The sequence below is a fragment of the Stegostoma tigrinum genome, chromosome 7 (assembly GCF_030684315.1).
Source record: "Stegostoma tigrinum isolate sSteTig4 chromosome 7, sSteTig4.hap1, whole genome shotgun sequence".
NCBI classification, from domain to species: Eukaryota; Metazoa; Chordata; class Chondrichthyes; order Orectolobiformes; family Stegostomatidae; genus Stegostoma; species Stegostoma tigrinum.
Window position 1 is genome coordinate 26,678,267 of NC_081360.1, and position 18,608 is coordinate 26,696,874.

Sequence of the window (18,608 nt, forward strand, 5' to 3'; positions counted from 1 at the left end):
AACTTATGAAATGGAAGTGATAGACAATACAGTCCCTCAAACCAGCTCAACTGTTCAATACAATCATGACTGATTGCTGCTCAATTCCATTTTCACATCTACTCCCAATAATCCTTTGTTCCTGGAAAATTCCATTTGTTTCAACTTTAAACATATTCCATGGTGGAGCTCTTACAACTCTTGTCGAAAATTCAAAAGACAACTTTTTGAGTGAAGAAAACCTCCTCAGATTAGCCCTATGGGTTCATGCTCCCATCCTGAGCCTATGTCCCAGATTCCCCACCTGGGGAATGGTACACAACTTTCTACTTAAGTCAAGCTTCTTTACAATCTTCTGTGCTTCACTGAGATCACTTCCCATTCTTTGAAATTCCAGACAGCACAGACCCTATTCACTCAGCCTGTCGTCATAAAACAATCCTTGTATCCCAGTAATCAAGTGAAGCTTCATTGTACCACCTTCAATACAAATAAGGCCTTTCTTAAACACAGAGACCAAACTGCATATTGTTTTCCAGATGTGACTGATCTCACCAAAGCTCTGCCAAATTATATTTGCCACTTTGTTGTATGGTGTGCCTGTGTGCTAATTTTCGGTATTCCTTGACAGCACACCCAAGACTGGCTGTACATCAGCATTTAGTAGTGTTAGAATTGTTTAAAAATGTTAAATCTTTTTAAATGTTCTGATTTTCTGATCATACTACTGAAACAAATAACTTAATTTCCCATATTATATCCAACTGTCAACTTGTTGTCCATTCATTACACGACTTCATATTTCATTGAAACTTCGTGTACTCACAGCTTCCATACCTACTGAGTTTCACAAGGTCAGCAAACATTGACATAATGGATCTATCTCTTCTTTTAAATCATTAATTTAGATTGTAAATAGCTGAGGAACAAGCACATGCCATACTTCACGTGTTATAGCCTGTCAACCTAGAAATGCTGTTGTTCCCTATGCTCTACTTCCTGTCCTTTAAACAATCCTTATTCAATGTTAAGCTGAGCAAGTGGTGCAATGCAGGCACGTCGGGCTTGTAATACCCAGGTCAATGTATTTGAGAATATATGAACTGACTCATTTTGACAGAAGGAATACAGAATATGAACCGAATGGCATTTTTCCAAAGAGCATGCAAGGACAGATAGACACACAGATAGACTCAGCTGCAGATGGTAAGATCTTATGAGAAAGTAGTGAATAAATTAGATGGGTTCTTGGGCTCCATAAATACAGGTACTGAGTACAAGAAAAGGCAGTTTTCCCTAAACCTGTAGCAAGCTCTGGTTAGGCTATAACTCCAGTATCATATCCGGTTCTGCTCAACACATTTTTTTGGAAGAGTGTGAGTGCCCTTGGAGGGAACAGAGGACATTTACTATAATGCTTCCAGTACTGAAAAAACCTAGCTACAAGGTTAGGTTGGAATAGTTGTGTTTGTTCTCCTTGGAGCAATAAAGATGGATAGGAGATTTGATTGAGGTGCACAAGACCTCACTAAGTTTAGGCCAGGAGGGGCACCCATTTGGACAATGAGGAGATGAGTTGGAATGGATTAGAGCTTTGTAAGTATTTGCAGGTTGGTGGTGGTGGTTGCTGGGGCGGGGGGGGGGGGGGGGCGTGGAGAGAGAGGGAGGGGTGGAGTTAGCTGCACTGTTACACCTTGAGATTTTCTCTAATGGACCTAGATGGCCAGTTAAGTCAGGATGCTCACTGCACACCTCAGCAAATTATACAAGGGCACCTGATGGTCTAGGCATTTAGCCGAGGCCTCTCGTGCTGCCAGGTAAATGGCAGCAGCAGGATGGCATCTTTAAATGGGCAATACATTGTGGGTACCCAAAGCTACCACCCACCACTGGTATAACTGGTGGTGGGAAGGTGCTGACAGGTAACCTACGAGATTAAACATGCCTACTCAGCTTCAAATTGTTAACAGGGTGCGTCAAACTCAGCTAAATGTTTCTGATAGACTATGCTTAAAGCTACGTGTTCTTGTCTTGTATATTAACATTTAGTATAGCACTTTTTTTGAATGCCTTTGGAAAATCCAGGTGAATTCCCTTTTAGCTACTTCTTAAATATGTGAAACTCCATTTCCCTTGTGAAATCATGCTGACTTTGTCTAATCAAAGTATGACTTTTGATTTGTTAACACTGTCTGACTAACTGGTCTGTAATTATCTACTTTGTCTCTCCTCCATTCTTGAATAGTGGTGATACATTCGCAAACTTTCAACTCACTGCTACCGTTCTAGAATGGAGAGAATTTAGGGAAATCACGACTTGTACAACCCTTATCATTGCAGCTAACTCTTTAAACCATAGAATGACGGCTGTCAAGTCCTGGTCATTTTGTAGCTGTTAGCTCGTTACATTTCTCCAATGCATCTTCTCTGTTGGTGTTACTTAACTGAAGCTGCTATCTCTTACTAGCTCCATTATACCCCAAGAAAGCAGCAAGAAAGACCAAAGTAAAGGGAAAACATCAACAGTAAACAGGCGTGTGCAAATTTGGTTAGCAAGTAGATGCTGATCATATCAAGGTGGTGAGGAATGCAACCACTGGCTTGTCTATGGTAGGGTCTCCCTGTGAGCCAGCTTGTGTAGTTGCCACTGCAACTTTATTTTATGTGGCTTATTCCCTGCACTGTTTGGTCGAGCATCATGCGGCTTCCCCTGGTAACGACAGCGGATGAGAGTACCTTCATCTTATCTGGCTGGTGGACCTACCCACTGGCTACCTGAACGGGACTAGTATGGTGGATCCCTCGGTCAGAGGTACAGGCCTTACTTGATCCTCTGCCAGCGATTACAACCAGAGGAAAGTTGTCGAACCCACGTGGGTTAATGTACTGTGCTTTAGTGGTGCCATTAGTTGACATTAGTCTTCCTATATCTGGTTGGGCTAGGGACCGTATTAAAAAACCGCCCTGCACGTTTGCTAGTGGTGGTAACTTGCGCAAAGTATACCAGCCACAAGATTAGGATATCAGTCTCAACAGACAGACAGTTTGAGGCGTTGTTCCTCAGCCTGTTTTCATCCCCAGTTTCAAGCTAAAGGGTCAGAAGGTAGGGGAGATGATGAGAAGGATCTAGCTGTAGAGACAGCCAATGCTTTAGCTCAATCTTTTGGTGAGATTACAACACAGGTTTTCTACAACAGTAATTTTAGACATATGGGCAGCAAAGTATCAGAGCGTGGAGATACATGTGGTAATTTTAAGGTTGTCGAACCACCCAGGATGGAATGCAGAATGGAGGTAATACTTCAGTGTCCTGTTGACACGTTCTTTTATGATAAATGGCAGCTTACACATCCCACAATGGGGGCGTTTCGTTTGCATGTTAAGAAAGTACATGGTGTTAAAGTAATTCGGACTAGTTGTGTGAAGTGTTGAAGATTTGTTGAATATCATTCTTTCGCCTGCCATTATCTGAAATGTAAAAGTGAGAGTAAAAGAGATGTTAACGTGGTTTTTGAATGTTCAAGGTGAGAGTTAAAATTGAATATGAGGATTGATTGTGGACAACATGAAAGACATAAATATGCAGGGTTAAGGAATCAGAAATGGATAGAAAATAGTAGGATGAAGAAAGAGGAGACAAATATGGGTAGAAGGAAGGGGATTTGGTCAGGAGAAGAGATTAAACTGTTGATACAGTTGGAAGAAGTATACGAAGGAGATAAATAAATTAATAAAAAGATAGAGAGCACAATAAATTAAAAGACACAAACAGATTTCTGATAAGCAGAGCTCTTCTTAAGAATAGGGATAAAGGAAAAGGAGTAATTGTGTCTAGGAATTCTCAGGAAGATATGCTGGATGCAGGGATTGATGGTAAAGATATGTTAGATCAGAGATATGTAGAAGGGATACAGGGTAGAGTTGACTGTCAGGAGTTAACAAAGTACACTATTGAGGAATTGTTGGATAAAGCAGAGGAATATCTTAGTGCTAAAGAGGATCAGGAAGTTTTTAAACTTGGCTGATTCCATTTCAGGGAGTTTATTGAGGGGGAAGGGGAAGAGGAAGATGCGGGCTGGTAATAATAGTGATGAAGGTAATAGATCTAGAAGAGGACGGTGACCAACAAGAAAATAACAGAGTGAAATGAAAAGGAAATGGGGCCAAAGATGGTTTACAAAAAGGAAATCAAATTTCCGTGCAAGCCAGGTGTTATACATGACAAATAGGCAACTGCCTCATGGGAATTGATGGGAGGGCCTCCCAGTTGTTTATGCCTCCTTAAGTAAAGGACAACTGTTTATAGTATTTGAGGAGAAACTTTGTGTCTAATGATAAAGCAAATATTACTGGGTTTGTACCCTACAGGGGCGATAGACAATTTAACTGTCTGATGGACTCTATTGTTGGAGGAGAGGTAGAGGTGGCTACTAGGGAACAGACTGGAAAACGGCTACAGGTCCTGATGGGTAGGGATTAAGAGACATTCAAGAGATCCATCACAAGGACATCACTTGTCTCCCAGGTTTGTTTACCGGCTATCAGGACAGCTATGATCCCAGATGTTTTGAAGATTAGCAGGACGGTATTATTACTAAAGTCGGACAACACAAAGTTTGAAAGACATCGACATCTGGTGACCTATTATCATCAGTCCTATTTCTGCCACGCATCTGCATTCAAATTTTGACGAGTAGGCTTAGTAGAGTAGTGAAATTAAATTAAATAAATTAAAGCAAAAAGGCTTCCTGACAGGATCATCTGGATGTAATGAGATCCTTCAGAATATCAGAAAGGGAGCAAAGAAGCTGGAGTGCATTTGGCCGTTGTCTTTGCCGACGTGGTGAAAGTGTTCGACATAGCAGGGCATAAATTGCTTTCTAGGGTGTTAGAAAGAGCATGCTTATCGAAGGACTTCATTAGAATGATTATCAATTTATACACGAATGACTCGACCGTGGTGGAAGGAAATAGATATAAAATGGACCACACAGAAGTAAGACGTGGTGCTAAACAAGGGAATCCTTTGTCTGCTAAATTGTTTAACATTGCCGTGGATCCTTTGATAGGCATGTTGGAGGAAACTGGATCAGGAATAATGATGGATCTAAAGGGACAGCCTGTCCATTGTATGGTGTTGGCATTCACAGACGACATAGCACTCTTAAGTGGATCTCACCTCGGGATGATTAAGAATTTGAAGACCGTTTTTGTGATAACACTGGTCACATGATTAATGTTAAGACTACCGAAGGTTCCTACTTTGAATGCAAAGGTAAAATATTTTTGTACAATTGTTTAAAGGAATTGAAGCTTAGGGTGGGGGTTGGGCGGCAGGGTGCGTTGTTCAATATATTACCCTGGGTGAGCTAGAAAAGCATATAGGTGTACCAGTCAATCTGCGGACAGGAATACAATTGGCCGAATAGGAGAAAACGCTTAAGGAATGGGCATAAAATCTGAGAAGATCAGCTCTTTGACCGATGCAAAAGTCGAAATTTTTCGAACATATTTTACCCCCAGATTACACTATCATTTGGTTTCTGGCCGAGGCATCACAAAATATTTTATGCAGTTTGGACTCTTTTACCTGAGGTTTTATTAAAGAGATTTTACACCTACCTTGTTATATATCAAATGGGGTATTATATGCTCATAGTAGGGACAGTGGTTTAGGGATTCCACATTTGGAGGTCAGGTCCTGATTGTCATTTTGAAAAAAAAAGCATAGCACTGGAAACACTGGATAGAGGAGGCCATTCATGCATCTTTCCGGTTTTGTGGGGAAAGGAATGTGAACGCGATCGTGGAACTAAAAAAACTGGAAGTCATGCGAGAAATTTGGTCACCAGGACAGGTAGGCATGGAGCTCGAGAAAGATATGGGAGCGGAGGGAAAAAAGAGAATTGGTAACTAGGCTGAACTCGAATTATAATGATTGGTGGGGGATGGAATGGCTTAGGTAGATGGCCTCACACTGCCAAAGATTAGGCATGCACTACTTTAGAAATGAAATGCATGGATCAAAATGGCAAAGATCATGAAAACATCAAAGGTAATTAATATCTTGCTAGTGCGATGTAACATATATCCAACTAGTACAACGATAACTCACGGAAGACCTCTCTGTATTTAAACATGCCGGAGATGTAATGCAACATGAGACACACACTCACAAATTTCTGGATAGTGTCCAGTTGTGAAAAATGCATAAATTAAAAGGAATTGTAAGATTATGGAGAGGTTATATCAATTCATGGGGAAATTCGGTGAGAAGACTTTGGTGGAATTTTGACTAAAGGATGAAGCAGGAAGATTGTGGAAACTGGATCTGATTTTCCAGAAAGATTCGGTGGTTGATGTAACAGAGAGATTTGGAAAAGGCTTGAGTTGAGAAGATGGCCAAGTACAGGCACCTGTCGGATGGAATTAGAGAATTAACAAAGGGCGATATACCAAAGTTTTATGGTTGGTAATGGGTGCAAAAGGCAAATGGACGACAATAAATAATAAATTAATCGGAAAGTCCCAGGTTTCGGAGGTTTCGGCCTTTCGCCTAAAACCTATCTAGGTTAAATCCCTCATTAACTTTGAAACAGTTGCAAATCTCTAATGACTGCTGAGAGAGTTGATAGACTCCAATAGCTCTGATATAGTTTTAATGCTTGCATATTTTATAGTTTTAATGGTTTTAGAATTCTATTATACACATATTTTAGACCTTAGTATATTTTGTTTTTTTTAAATCTTTTAGAATTTTATACTGCTTTTTAATTAATGAGGTTGTTTAGTTTTAGTCACTTGTAAGGGTGGTGGGGAAGGGTGTTTTCATAATAAATTTTCATACAGGCGCATCAGATGATGTTATCAGGGTTTATATGCTAATCAACAGGTTGTGCAACCCCGCTCACAGTTCCCACACATAGTGTTCTGCTGTGTAACAGGAAGACCCATTCCCATGGTTTAGCTATATAGAGGGTTTTAATGGCACGTCGACAAGCGACGCTAGAAATCGGAAAGGGCACTGTCTTTTTACAGTGTTTTTAATAATATATTCCTATTGGCTGCTCCGAGCAAGCAAGGCACTGACTACATCCAACCAGCCAGCCTTGCCTGCAAAATTCAAACCTGTCCAATATTAGGTGTGGTTTCACAATTGGACCTCATTTGGCACATAATTCGCATATACAAATAATTATGCTGGCCATGAATTTAAGATTGTCAGTCAAGGTCACAGTATCAACTTGAAATTACTTTTAATACTACAGTGGGTACTGTTCTTTGCAGACAGAAAGAGCACGTGTACTCACTGCACCTATTTCAACTCAACAAGACATGTGACAGCCATTCTCTGGTCAAGGTATTGCCTTCAGAAATGAACCAACATCAGTCCAACATCAACCAAACATAAACCACCTGCACGGTTTAAATTTAGACAATGCATAGCAGTTATTTGCAGTCATCATCTAGCATTCTCCATGGCAACTCCATTAAAACTCTCAGATAGCAAGAATTGCCGATGCTGGAGTCAGAGATTGTGTCAGGTTATGTCGGATCAAGGAGGCGGGGATGACAGGGAGGTTGTGTCATGGGATGAGGCTGGGGGTTGGAGACAATTTAAAATTGGTAAATTCCACATTTAGGCCATTGGGCTGTAGGCTCCAGAGGCATATTCGGCCACCGGGATGTAAGGTGCTATGGTCTAAACATGGAATTTACCAGTTTTTAAATCTCCTCACCCCCAGCCTCTTCCCACGTCCAACCCTCCCTTTCATCCCAGCTCCCTTGACCTGTCCATCTTCTCTCCCACGTAGCCACCCCACCCACCTCACTGACCAATCCAAACCACTCCCTACCTGCATTCACCTATCACCATCCCACTTCCCTTCTCCAGCCCCACACCTCCTCTCTATTTATTTCCCAGGTCCCTTCCCCCTCCCCATTTCTAAAAAAGGGTCCCGACACGAAACATCAGCTTTCCTGCTCCTCTACTGCCGCCTGGCCTTCTGCGTTCTTGCAGCTCCACACTGTTGCCTTTAAAACTCATAGTCCATTTGCTAAACAAACAATCAGTAGTCTCCTCTTGGACAGTACAAAATGTAGTTTTCCCTTTTTGTTGGTATTTTGTCTCAACTGTGCTAATGCATGCTGGATAAAAGCCTCCACAAAATATGTTTTCTTCAGCAATAAAGTTTTATACTATCAAAGAAGTATTGAAGTAGTTATTGCAAAAAAGATCTTATGATGAGACAACCAACTTAACCTACTCATCGCACAATACCAAACCTAAGATAGCTTTAATCCTAATTTGTTTCACAACATGTTGTTCTCAGAAATGATCACAAATCCATTCAAAGTGTTCATCTTTTAGAAACTTTTGCCAAATTAGTTTAAACCTATACAGAATTTCCTCAGAAGTATCTCATTGCCTTTGCTCCAAGTTCCAAATAATTCTTGCTTAATTCCCTCTGTAACAATATTTATTCTGGTTGGGCCCAAAAGCAAATTACACAAACTTTCTCATCCTTTTTATTACTAGATTAGATTCCCTACGGTGTAGAAACAGGCCCTTCAGCCCAACAAGTCCACACCACCTCTTGAAGCATCCTCCCCAGACCCATCCCCCTGTAAGCCCCACACCCCTGAACACTACGGGCAATTTAGCATGGCCAATCACCTAGCCTGCACATCTTTGGACTATGGGAGGAAACTGGAGCACCCGGAGGAAACCCACGCAGACACGGGGAGAATGTGCAAACTCCACACAGACAGTTACCCGAAGCTGGAATCGACCCCGGGTCCCTGGCGTCGTGAAGCCGCAGTGCTAACCACTGAGCCACCGTGCTGCCCCTAATCTCCACCCATTACGCTTCTACTTCCCTACTTCCTGAGGCTGTGATGGTCCTTGCATAATCCTCTACTGTGAGGGCCATTCCTCCTCCTATTCCATTCTTTTTGTCTTTCCGCAATGTTATGTATGCTGAAATACTCATTACCAATTTTGGTACTGTTCCCCAAAGGGTAGAGAGCTGAAATCATACTCAAAGACAAAAGAGATGGAGTAAAATGGAGGCTGAAACAAAGACGGGAGTAATAAAATCTGTTTGGCAATAAAGAGATAATAACAATATTTGAGGTTTGTATGGAAAGAAAATAATCACAAAATAAGACACAAATAGTGGAAAATAAACAAAAAACAATGATAAACATTAAATGAAGTCAAGACATGGACAAGAAGAGAGGAGTTTCTTTTGATTGTGAGGTGATTACCCAACAATATTTTCAGAATTTCAATGCTGAAATTCTAACAGCTCATACCATACTGTCACAAGTATAAATCTGTAATGAAAAGATTAATTTATTATGTTGTGATAGGCAGAGTGTGAATAGTTTTGTACGATTGTATGCATAATATTTTGGTAAATCCAGATTTCTCAAAATCCGTACTTTTTTTGAAGCATATTACTCTATATCTATTCTGTAAAAGTTTAGAGAAATGATAAACATCGCCTAGATCAGAGAATTAAATGCAAAATTCACAAATTAAACATTTTATAGCTTTTTTCCTCTTTTATCCAATCCGCATTTCATAAGCAAAAACAGAAAACTGCCAGAAAAAAACTCAGCCAGTCTGGCAGCATCTGTGGAGAGAAAGCAGAGTTAATGTTTTGGGTCCAGTGACCTTCCTTCATAATATTTGTTCTTCAGTGTTCATGTTCGGTGAAATGCACTAAAATTCAGAGAAGAGTTGTCACTGAGCCGAAACGTTCACTCTGCTTTTCCACACCCTCCCTCCCCCCTACAGATATTGTCAGACCTACTGAGATTTCCAGCAATTTCTATTTTTGTTTCTGACTTCTAGCATCAACAGTTTTGTTTTGTTTCCTGTATTTCATAAGATCTGATTGTTGATTTAATTGATATATATTGTGACGTAACCTTCAGCTAATCAATAGAGGCCAAGTCCTTCCAGTTGAGTTTATGAGCTTGAGCAGAACATTTTGTCTAAGCAGTTGTACATCACATCACACCTTAAAACTATGAACCAGAAAACTCTCAAAGCCAAATTAAATGGCACAATGCATGCAACAATTAAAGTTATTTTCTGAAGATCTATCATGTGTGAAGATAATATTGAACAGTTTAGGAATTGTTTCAGAGATATTAGGAACTGCAGACGCTGGAGAATCTGAGATAACAAGGTGTAGAGCTGGATGAACACAGCAGGCCAAGCAGCATCAGAGGAGCAGGAAAGCTGACGTTTTGCGCCCAGACCCTTCTTTAGAAAAATAACATTTCCGAAGAAAGGTCTAGGCCTGAAGCTTCAGCTTTCCTGATGCTTGGCCTGCTGTGTTCATCCAGCTCTACACCTTGTTATCTCAGTTTGAGAACTCGTTTGGCTTTGACATTACAAATGTTTCCAGAAAAGTAATTTCTTTAAAATTAAAAAAAAACAGTGAAATCTCCAAATGCTGTAGAAGTTGTTGCACCATCCATACCACAGGATGTAGTTATTGGGTAATTTACTTACTGTCATTCTCTCCTTGGGTTGCTTAGCAACAGAGAATTTCTGGTCTATAACATAGGCACCTTCAACACTTCCAGAAGCTGGGTAAGAAGAATATTAATATTAGTATATAACATTGTACTTTTTTGTGACAATCAGATAGAAATCAAGATGCAAATGAAAGCAGAAGACTTAAAATTAGTGTTGTCATAAGGGATGGGAAGCAACTAATGAAATATAAATTACCTAAACTGACAAATAAAGTTCAGCGAGGAAAGAATCTTTGTGGGATTTTTTTTTTAAATAAATTATTTCTTAAAAATATACAAATGAAAAACATAAACTACAAGTCAAGCAAGTTACACCTGAATACCTCCAAACACAAGAGAAATTAATATGAATGGATATCATGATGCAGGCTGCAACACTTTCCCACCAGCACACAGCAATTTACGCAAACTTTCACAATAAGAATTATGCCACCACTTCAAGGTTAAGACCATGGTACTTGCAAGCTTGTGCGTGACAAGCATGTGTGATCATGACTGCTGTAGAAAAGAAAAAAAATGAAAGCACTGAATACAGATAAACTTGCAACAGCTCAGTGGCTGAAAAAAAGAGGAGCACAGGACACAAGCCAGTCTAGCAATGAAGTCCATGTTTGCCAGCCACATTGCAGGGTTCACACAGTCACCTGTCTGCTTCCGCTTAGTACAAGGTACGTGAGTTGGTCTATGATATCTTACAGCTGGTTTTAAAATGATTTTCCTGGAAGGAGAGCGGGTCTGAATTTCTGATTTTTTAGTAAGTTCAGACTTCTTATAGGCTGTTAGAGGAAAAACAAAAGCAAATATTATGAGGACAGGAACAATGTGGTAGGTCAGGTGGAATGATCAATATCCACTTTTAATTTAAGAAATTAATCAGGAAGAATTTAAGAAATTAGATATTACGACTTCTTGTTACTGTTTATTGTTATCTAAAATTTCTACAGTCAAATTTTTCAGCAAATGTATCATTATTACATGGGCACAATACAACCACCTCACGTCACAAAAATGCAACAAGAAAACATAAAATGCTTGATTCGTATGAACCTTTTCTCCTTTTCTTGTCTTCTTTGGAGACCGTACTGATATCTTTTTTAATTATTTTTCTCTCAGGCGTGGAAACTCTGTTTTTCCCAGTTTTTAACACCTTGCCTTTCCTATGTTTGTCTGAAGACAGGCTGATGAATTCCTTCTCTGCCTTTTCCTGTTTAGTAACAGCAGCTGGTTGTGTTAGAATGATACTTTCTTCATCTGCAGAATTAAAGTGCAAGAAATCACTAATAGCAACAGGGCTCAAACACAGGAAAAAGAAAATTCAAGCTCCTTTTTAAAAAAAATAAGTAACATTAAATAATATAATATAATGTAGTGTAACACTTATTTATTTTACTTTTAAGAGATTTTATAATTTAGTCATAGGTGATAGCTATTAAGGCTTTATAGGCACCTTGAGTATCCATCCAGAGGCTGTCTGTATCCATTACAGATTCATCAATGCTCTCGTCCTCTCTCAGGTCTGTAGGGATTTCAATTTTTTCTGGGATCAGTGCAATTTGGACAGCTTTTGCAGGTGACTCATAAATCTGTCCTTCTGTTGACCGGGTTTGTTCACTAGGGGTAAAAACATCCTCAACATCACCATCATCGGGCATGGCAAACCTCACATTATGACCTACATCCTTTCCTCCTTCTAGAGTGGTCTGAACAACTGTAATAATGTCATCTTCTACTGTAATGACAGATTCCACAATTCCCCTATCCTCTTCAGTTTCTTCTACGGGGATGTTTTCGGATGCTTCATAGTCACCGGGGTCTTCGTGTAGAACAATTTCTGGCACAGGAACGTCAAATAACAAATTGGACTTAACTTCCTCTTTCATGGCTTTCTGGGCTTCAGCTGGTTCTTGCACTGGAACTGCTTCATGGACTTGTTGACCACTGGATTCTGCTTTAGAAACTTCACTTGGTGCAGGTCTAGTTTTGCTTTCTATGGTTTCCTCAGTTGGGGCTATTACACACTCAGTAACAATGTTGGATAAACCAGGCAACACAACATCTTTCACTCCCTTCTCAGTTTGGATAATTCCTTGCACAGGAGGGGATTTTTCAATTACTTTGCCATCATAATGCATAATTTCTATATCACCACTTGGTTCAATATTGTTACTGGGAAGACCGGGCTTGGTTTCGATCTCCCTAATATTATTAGGTTGAATTGTTTCTGGAGCAGGGCCAACCTTCTCAGTTACCTGATCAATTTGCTCCATTTCAAAACCTACTTTAGGTACTGTATCCTCACTAGACAAAGTAGGCTCAGTGGAAACTATCGCAGTTTCTGAAAGTGGAGTGATTTCTTGTATAGGAGCAGTTTTCTCAGATATATTTTGACCAGCAGCCTCCAGTTTTACACCAGCTTCCAAAATGTCAGTCTTAGTGAGTGGACTAGATTTGGATTCCACAGTCTCTTGAAGTTGAGGAGGTTCTTGAGTAGATGCAGTTTTCTCAGGCCCTTTCTGAGAAACAGATTCTGCCACAATCTCCTCAGAGGGCAATTTGGGCCTGGATTCATCTTCTGGGATCTTCTTAGGATGAACTGAGTCTTGAATAGGAGTAGTTTGCTGGAAAATTGTGTGATCTATGCTGTCTACTTCTATATCCACATCGAGCACATTATCCTGCCTGGGCAAAGTAGGCCTTGGCTTATCTTCCAAGGCTTTCTTGGGTCGAGCTTGTTCTTGAACCGAGACACTTTTCTCAGACCGTTGGTGATCGGTAGTTTTAAGTTTAAAACTCCCTTGTGGCACAGTAAAGTCACTGGGCAAAATATGCCTTGGTTCATCTTCCATGGTTAATTGAAGATGTTCCTGAGGAGAAGCTTTCTCAGACGGTTTGTTTTCAATAAATCTGGTTTTCAAAGAGGTCTCCAATACTGCAACATTGCTAGGTAGATCAGACAAATCGCTAGATTTACTGGCATTTTCGGTTTTATCTGGAAGCTCAATGGGAGAAATGTCTTTTGGAACTTGCTGAGCGTCAATGGTAATGGATATATTTTGAGTGCAAGATTCTCTCTGGGCAGGGTCATCAGGTAAATGATCTAGTTCAGATACTAACTTGGTAACTTGGTTTGAGACACTTAACGAAATCGTTTCATCCATCTTGAGTTCGGACTGTGCTTCCAAAATGGTAGCAATTTTTAATTCCCTGTCTTCTGATAAGGTACTGATTCTAAAATGGGAATCTTCTTTCTGCTTATTTGCATCTATTTGCCTTCTAATACTTTCCTCATCTATAGTCTGAGAAGCTGCACGGATTTGATGAAGGAAAATGCTGCCGTCCTCCAGTGGACTTTTAACTTCCTCAGGAGTTGGTAAGGGAGCAGAATATTCAAAAACACAGTAGCCCATTTCCTCTGCTTGATTAACATTTTTAATAATTGATTTGATGCTTTCAGTTAAAGCCTCTGAGCCAGAAGCTACATTTTCGGTGGTAGATTCACAGGGCATGGATGCTCTTCGAACTATTTCGATTTCTGTACCTTCTGAGCTCAGTCTCGTCCTAGTAACTCCTAAATCCAACATTTCAGGCAGGTCAGGAACCACAACAGTGTCATTTTTGTAATCATCTTTCAAAGTACAGGGGTATGCATATTGAGAGTCTAATTGCAGGCTTTCTGTGGCTGATTTCTCTTTTGCAACAGAGACAGTTTTATCCTTTTCCACTTCGACAGGAAAATAAATTTGCTTCTCCTCAGCGGGTGTTGTTACTGGAAAGAATTCTGCTGACTCCTCTAAACTCATCCCTCTGGTACAGGCTAGAATATCAGAAGCCAAAGGAGACAGAGATTCTGGGGGACCTTGGCTCTCTGTTTCCACCTCCAGTGCTACTGAATCCAAAGATGCTTCAGGTAAATTCAACACCAGCTTTTGTAGCTCTTTATCAATATTTGCATCAGCACTAGAATAGGTTTGTTGAGATATTGCTGCGGGGCGCTCCTCTTTGGCCAAATGGCTCAGTTGAATAGGTAAATGAGTTTCATTTTCCACAGCGGATTTAACTTCAACGGGCAACACTTTAGCCTGTACATCAACAGGTGGCGCATTAGCGTGTACATCAACAGGCACGGATGTCTGCGCAAGTGTGCTATAATGAATTCCTTCAGCTGATACATCATTTTCAACTTTGTGGGCATCCACTTCCGATTTCTCATGTGGGCCCTTCGAGAATTGTGGCACCGTATGAAGAAGTCTTGAACTGTTTTCATCTGAAATGGTCATTTCATAATAACCATCTTCAGGTGGTTTGGTACTATTTTCCCCATCATCTTTCAGAACAAATGTTTCAAAATATCTTGACATTTCTGGTTGATCCTCCTCCATCTTGACTTTTGAGCCCACATTAAAGGAGTCATATTTTTTATTTTGCACCGTTAGACTAGTGAAGCTTTGGGCGTTTTTATCAGGATAAACATTTGAATCCGATAATAGGTTCACGTTTTGTGGTTCCGCTTCTTTCTCTTGTTGAATGCTTTTTTCTTCCGTTTTCATAGGTGTATCACCAACTTTTTTGATATTTGAATCCATACTACAAGGCTCTTGTTTTATCCTCTCAAGCATAGAGTCTTGACTTAAAAGGGAATCGCTTGTAATGGGATGCATGCCACATTGTACATTTAGGTTAGATTCCTCCACATACAACTGGGCAGTCACAGCATCAGGCAACTGATGAACCTCTGCTACCTCAAGGTTGGTTTCAATTTCTTTAAATAGAAGATTACTTGGTTGTTGTTCAGACACATGTTTAGAGTATTCAGTTTGTAATAACTTTGTCATACCGTACATTGTCTCTACTGCTGGTTTTCCATTCACATGTTCTAAATGATGTTCTGCAGTATCTGTAGAGGTGTATTCAACACATTCTGATCTGTCCTCTGGCATTGAAAATACATCTGCTATATTTTCAACCAGCTTTATTGTATCTGGCGTATCTTTTCTTTTATCACTAGAACCTTCGAAAGCTATAGGTTTGTCTTCAATTGCACTGTGTGCAATTACAGGTAACTTGTCTATATGCAATTCCTCAAGTACTTGTTGCTTTTCCTGGAGCACGTTTTGCACTTTGCTTTCAGGGGCTGAAGTGCTGGTTGCAGCCAAGTCTATTTTTGCCTCTAGAGGAGGTAACACATAATTATCGTCTGCCACTGTTACTCCAGTAATCGATTGCTCTTTTTGTGAAGCACCTTCACTGTCCTTCAGTGAATCTTTTGCAGAAGGTATTTCAATATTTGGGGAAATAGCCTTTTGTTTACAGATATCTGTATCTGAAATCCCTGTACTGAGCTGTTTTGATGCATCTGGAGTTTCAGAACTATCAAGAGATTTTTTACTTTGAACTGAAACAGATTTGCCAGGCAGTGCTTCTGCCACAGTGTTTTGTGGTTTCATGATTTCGTCTGTTTTCTTGGCAGAACCTGACTGCATATGGATGGCTTTATTCTCTGCTGCCACAATGGAGATGCATTCATCTTCACAAAGACTGGACTGCAGTGAATTTGCATGGTGGCTAGTTGCGGTTTCAACACTAGAAGCCGCTAATTCTTCTCGACGTGGCTCAGTCTTGAATGAAACAGGAACAGGCTCTGTCTGCAAAACAGCTGAAATTAAAGCCTGCTTCTCGGAATCAGCTTCCTCTGTTGTTTGGATGATGTCATCATTATATTTTTCCAGCGTCGAAAAAGGTGGCAGGTCAGGTTTCTGCTGTTCAGGAATATTCTTTTCTTTGAACTCTGCCACTGACACTTCTTGCAACGACAATCTTTCTCCACAAGTAACAGAGGATTCTCCACTTGTTGACAGCTTGTCCATCTTCGTGGCTGTAAGCAAATCTAAAGTAGTTTGTGGCATGCATATAGTTAACTGTTACTAATAGGGAAAACCATTCTATTTCATATATTCCTGCCCCCAGTCAGACGGGTGTGTGTTGAATAAAAATGCATATAGTTAACTGTTACTAATAGGGAAAACCATTCTATTTCATATATTCCTGCCCCCAGTCAGACGGGTGTGTGTTGAATAAAAATGAAAAGTGCAAATTTGTTCAACTCTGCAGCAAAACATTCAGCATTGGTGAAAACAGACTGAATGTAGTATTGGGCCTAAACTGTTTCTAAGCTGCAACTGATACTCAGGCTTGCTTAGTTATACTTAAAAGAAAACTACATTTTTAAAATGTTAGCAATACATTAATTCGGAAGAAAAGATACGCAAACCAACCTCTAAAACTTCTAAAATTTAAAATTCTGTGTTATTTTATTCTGTAGGATGAAAACAAAACCAAACTGTATTAGTTGATCAGTGATTTATCTCAGGAATAAAAAGCATGTTTGTTTCTGTATTTTTCTTTCCAGATGCATCTCTTTGCTTTCTTAGAAAATGGATAAGTATATGTAATGAAGCTTTTTTGACTTTCCCTCATTGTCTTTCTTTTTAAAATGTGTGCATATGTGGCTGTTTTATACTCTACATTGTTGGTCATAATTCTATTACTGACTGATTTTTTGGTGTGTGGATGTCTCTTTACCTCCATTTCCTTTTTTAAAACCTCCACTCTACACCACTTATAATTTTGTTTTAATTTTATTATCAGTTTTTCATCTCTTTGGGAGACGCAGATGCATTATAATTCTAGTCAGAAAATTCTTTGGTGTCTTCCTTGACACAGAAAGGGTGTGGGTTATGGAGGTCAAGGGCAGAGGGGAAGGTATGCAGGATTGTACTTCTACACCAGGATATTTACTCTTTCATCATCGTGCTTGCCACCTAAGTCTTTATATAGCTAAACAAATTACCCTCACAATCCTATCCCAGTCTCCAACTGTACACTTAATTAGAAAAAAAGCTTCTCACTAACACCATTTTCATTCTTAACCAGCTGATCATCCTAAAAACAGAATTGATTAATTAATGGTAAGCACTTGTCATAGCCCGAATAAAATAATAAATGCAAGATGCCAGCACCAAAACACAAAGCAAAACAATCTCTTTTCAAAATAATCCCAGAGATAAGCTTAAAAATACAGAAATGCAACTTAAAAAAGCTTCGAATCATGAATAAGTCTACGAATTAGAAAGCAAGTGAATCAACTCTAAAATAATTAATACACATTAGCAATGTAGCTGGCAAACATTTAGGCAATGGAAATCCTGTGCTTTTTTTAAAAATAAAATCAACTTGGCTGCAAAGCGTGTGACATCATGGAAACAAAATAACTCAAAATGTTAGGAGTGGTGGGAAATCATTGTTGCTTCTGTCGCCAGCATCAGTCAGCTAAAAGCAATTTATGCACAACGATTAAATTATCCTGAAAGCAACATATCTACCAGTAAACACTTGGAAGTGATACAATACTCAAAAGGCATTTCTTATTCTGTGGAAGTCAACAGGAAGACACACCTTCTACAGAAGGTGGCATTTCTTCCAAGGACTCAACTTCCCTAAGAGTCATTCCCTTTCCATTGGGAATTTCAGCTGGCACACTGTCTTCAGTTGATGATGTGGCCTCCATATATTTGGAATCCTGAGCCTGGGTTCCAGCTTCTGCTTGCACTAAGTGCGCAGCAGACCACTGCTCTTGGACATGCTCTTGCTTAAGAGCTAGTGTTGGCTCCTCTTCATCAGACGCTGGACTCTCAACAACTTTTTCTACTCAAAGGAAGAAGTGGACATGTCAGGACAAGAGACAACACAGATGCTATAACAAAACAATTTTAATGGGACACTTTCAGCTCTGTTTTGAGGAAGTAACCATGTCATTTAAACACAAATGTCAAACAGAATTTGGTTAAGTAACACTGCCTGAAAGATGGTAAAAAGAGAGTAGCTTACAAAGGAGTTAAGCATTTATTTGAAAAAAAAGATTTCTCAGGACCATGGATGAAATTGGCAGAGTTACTACTGGACAAACGCTTTCAAAGCGCTAGCATGGTGTAAAATGGCATCACTTTCTTTGATTGCAAGCATATATTTTCATTACTATAACAGAAATAGTATATTTCTTTTGACCAAATGCAATC

At 39.7% G+C, this 18,608-nt stretch overlaps 1 protein-coding gene across 30 annotated transcripts in view; it reads right to left on the minus strand.

Moving 5' to 3' along the window:
* LOC125454137 (microtubule-associated protein 2-like) overlaps positions 1–18,608 on the minus strand; it is a 245,952-nt gene that overhangs the window by 28,008 nt on the left and 199,336 nt on the right. For 22 of the 30 annotated variants that reach the window (XM_048534559.2, XM_048534580.2, XM_048534569.2 and 19 more), the window contains 5 exons: positions 17,989–18,237; positions 11,984–16,408; positions 11,584–11,787; positions 11,181–11,312; positions 10,511–10,587 (listed from right to left, as the gene is read on the minus strand). In XM_048534559.2, the coding sequence (XP_048390516.2) occupies positions 10,511–10,587; positions 11,181–11,312; positions 11,584–11,787; positions 11,984–16,408; positions 17,989–18,237 (5,087 nt within the window). Of the gene's footprint in view, positions 1–10,510; positions 10,588–11,180; positions 11,313–11,583; positions 11,788–11,983; positions 16,421–17,988; positions 18,238–18,608 lie in introns of all 30 variants that reach the window. The other 8 variants (XM_048534589.2, XM_048534588.2, XM_048534584.2 and 5 more) reach the window with 2 other exon arrangements.